Source organism: Octopus bimaculoides, chromosome 7 (genome assembly GCF_001194135.2).
Source record: "Octopus bimaculoides isolate UCB-OBI-ISO-001 chromosome 7, ASM119413v2, whole genome shotgun sequence".
NCBI lineage: Eukaryota > Metazoa > Mollusca > Cephalopoda > Octopoda > Octopodidae > Octopus > Octopus bimaculoides.
This window is the reverse complement of record NC_068987.1, coordinates 41,416,656-41,418,458: the sequence shown is the minus strand read 5'-3', so window position 1 is coordinate 41,418,458 and position 1,803 is coordinate 41,416,656. Positions and strand designations below refer to the sequence as shown.

Genomic DNA, 1,803 nt, shown 5'->3' with positions numbered 1-1,803 from the left:
CTGAGATGAAAGTTTAATCTATGACGTTGTATGTATCACTTTCTCTCTCTCTCCCTGTCCCTCTTTTACTCTTACTCTTTATATTTTTATGTTGAGCGTGTGCGTAAGAACGGTGTTCCAGGTAGAAGGGAAGAAATATAAAAGTTGCTAGAAACAACAGCCAAATCTCCCTTAAATCACACAAAGTAAACGGAATTTAAAAAATCTAATTACTGCACTGGAAAGTTCACATCGAGAAAATTCCATTGATGTAAATATTTTTACGAAAAAGTGGAAAATGTGGATTTCTATAAACTTTTTAAAAGGCTTCACACAGACACACAACTTCAGTTTTATATATTAAGATAATACAAATATTACGTAATTTGGCAATGTTCTAAATTTCGAAGAACGTTCCAATCACGTCGATTTTTTTTTAATTAAAAGAAAAATCTGCCGTAAGTTTATCATTTTTCTCCGCGTTCATATCTCAGTTTTGTTTTAATTTATTTATTGTCGTCTTCAATATTTAATATTCGCACCGTTCCCATTGCAACAGAATTAACTGTTTCGTATTCCGTTGTTCCAATCACCCGCTTATTTACTATCTCACAAATCCAATACGAAGACATATTTTGAATGGGTTTGCATTCGAGGCAATATTTTTTACAGATTTCTAAAGAATCCGGTTTTAAATCTGGACGTGGAAGTTTAACAATTAAGCTTATGGTCATAGCAATTCCTAAATTACTACAGCAAAAGTTTAAATAACCGGAAGTACCTTGAGCAAACATAACTTTTTTCTCAAGGGACTGCAGCATCCGAACCAACTTCTTGTAAGCATCAGCCAACCGAGGTCCTTTCTCGGAGCAGAATATACGTAGATGATCTTCTTCGTTTACCCAACATACCAAATTTTTATCCAAGTTATAGTAAACACCTCTACCGGCTGGCCAATCATCGTAACAACCCGCTGCCTTTTTTAGTCTATTGGAATTGTCGAAATATATGTTCTCATTGATTAGATTTTTGCGATCTTCCGGTGAAATACCAACATACGAAAAATAGCGCCCCATAAGATCTCCTTCTAGGTTAGTTAAAGCTTCCACGGCTAATTTCTCAATGTCTAAACGATCGCCTTTGGTAAGAATTGGATGGTAACGGTAGCCATCGAAATTTCGACTGACATTAATATTAGAAGAAATTACTTTATCTTTTGTAGATTCTAAAGCGAATAAATTAAGGAGATTCGGATCTCCATAATCTGCTGATGGGTGGGTAAAAGCAGTCATATTATGGTATGCTTTGATAATCGGATCGAAAATTTCGGCAAATGTTGTGTAGGCATGTTGGTCACACGCATAGATTCCAATAGAAATATTGGGATATTTGCAACCTACTCGGATACAATCGTTTATTGTTCCTCCAAATTTAGTCCTTTTGGATTTCAGATTTTCTAATTTTTCCGTATTGAGATGTACTTTTAGAAGAGAGGAACTTTGGGAACAGGATAGTTTTTTCCATAAATGGTTCAATTCCGACATTGAGAAACCCGAAAGATGAAATACGAAAGATGAAATACGCCCCTATACCCCTTGCTTTATCATTGCGATTTGTGAGTTTTTGGTAACATTTGTTAATTTGTAATAAGTAGAAATAAATTATGACGTCATGAAATATGATTCTGAATATGTTTATTTAAATCAAGGATCGGACAATAACAGGGGTCATCTCTTGTAACGAGAGTTATATCTCATTTTGTTTATTAAACGAAGTTTTTACGTCAATAACAGAGGGCCTCACCGCTTTCTCTCAATCTACCTA

The 1,803-nt window shown here is 34.7% G+C and overlaps 1 protein-coding gene across 1 annotated transcript; it reads right to left on the bottom strand.

Annotated features, from left to right (window-relative positions):
• Positions 1 to 155: 155 nt before the first annotated feature.
• On the bottom strand, positions 156 to 1,599 carry LOC106877413 (arginine kinase Oct f 2). Its single transcript, XM_014926311.2, has one exon. It carries the CDS (start codon positions 1,521 to 1,523, stop codon positions 486 to 488), a length of 1,038 nt encoding a protein of 345 aa, XP_014781797.1. The 5' UTR covers positions 1,524 to 1,599; the 3' UTR covers positions 156 to 485.
• Positions 1,600 to 1,803: the final 204 nt, after the last annotated feature.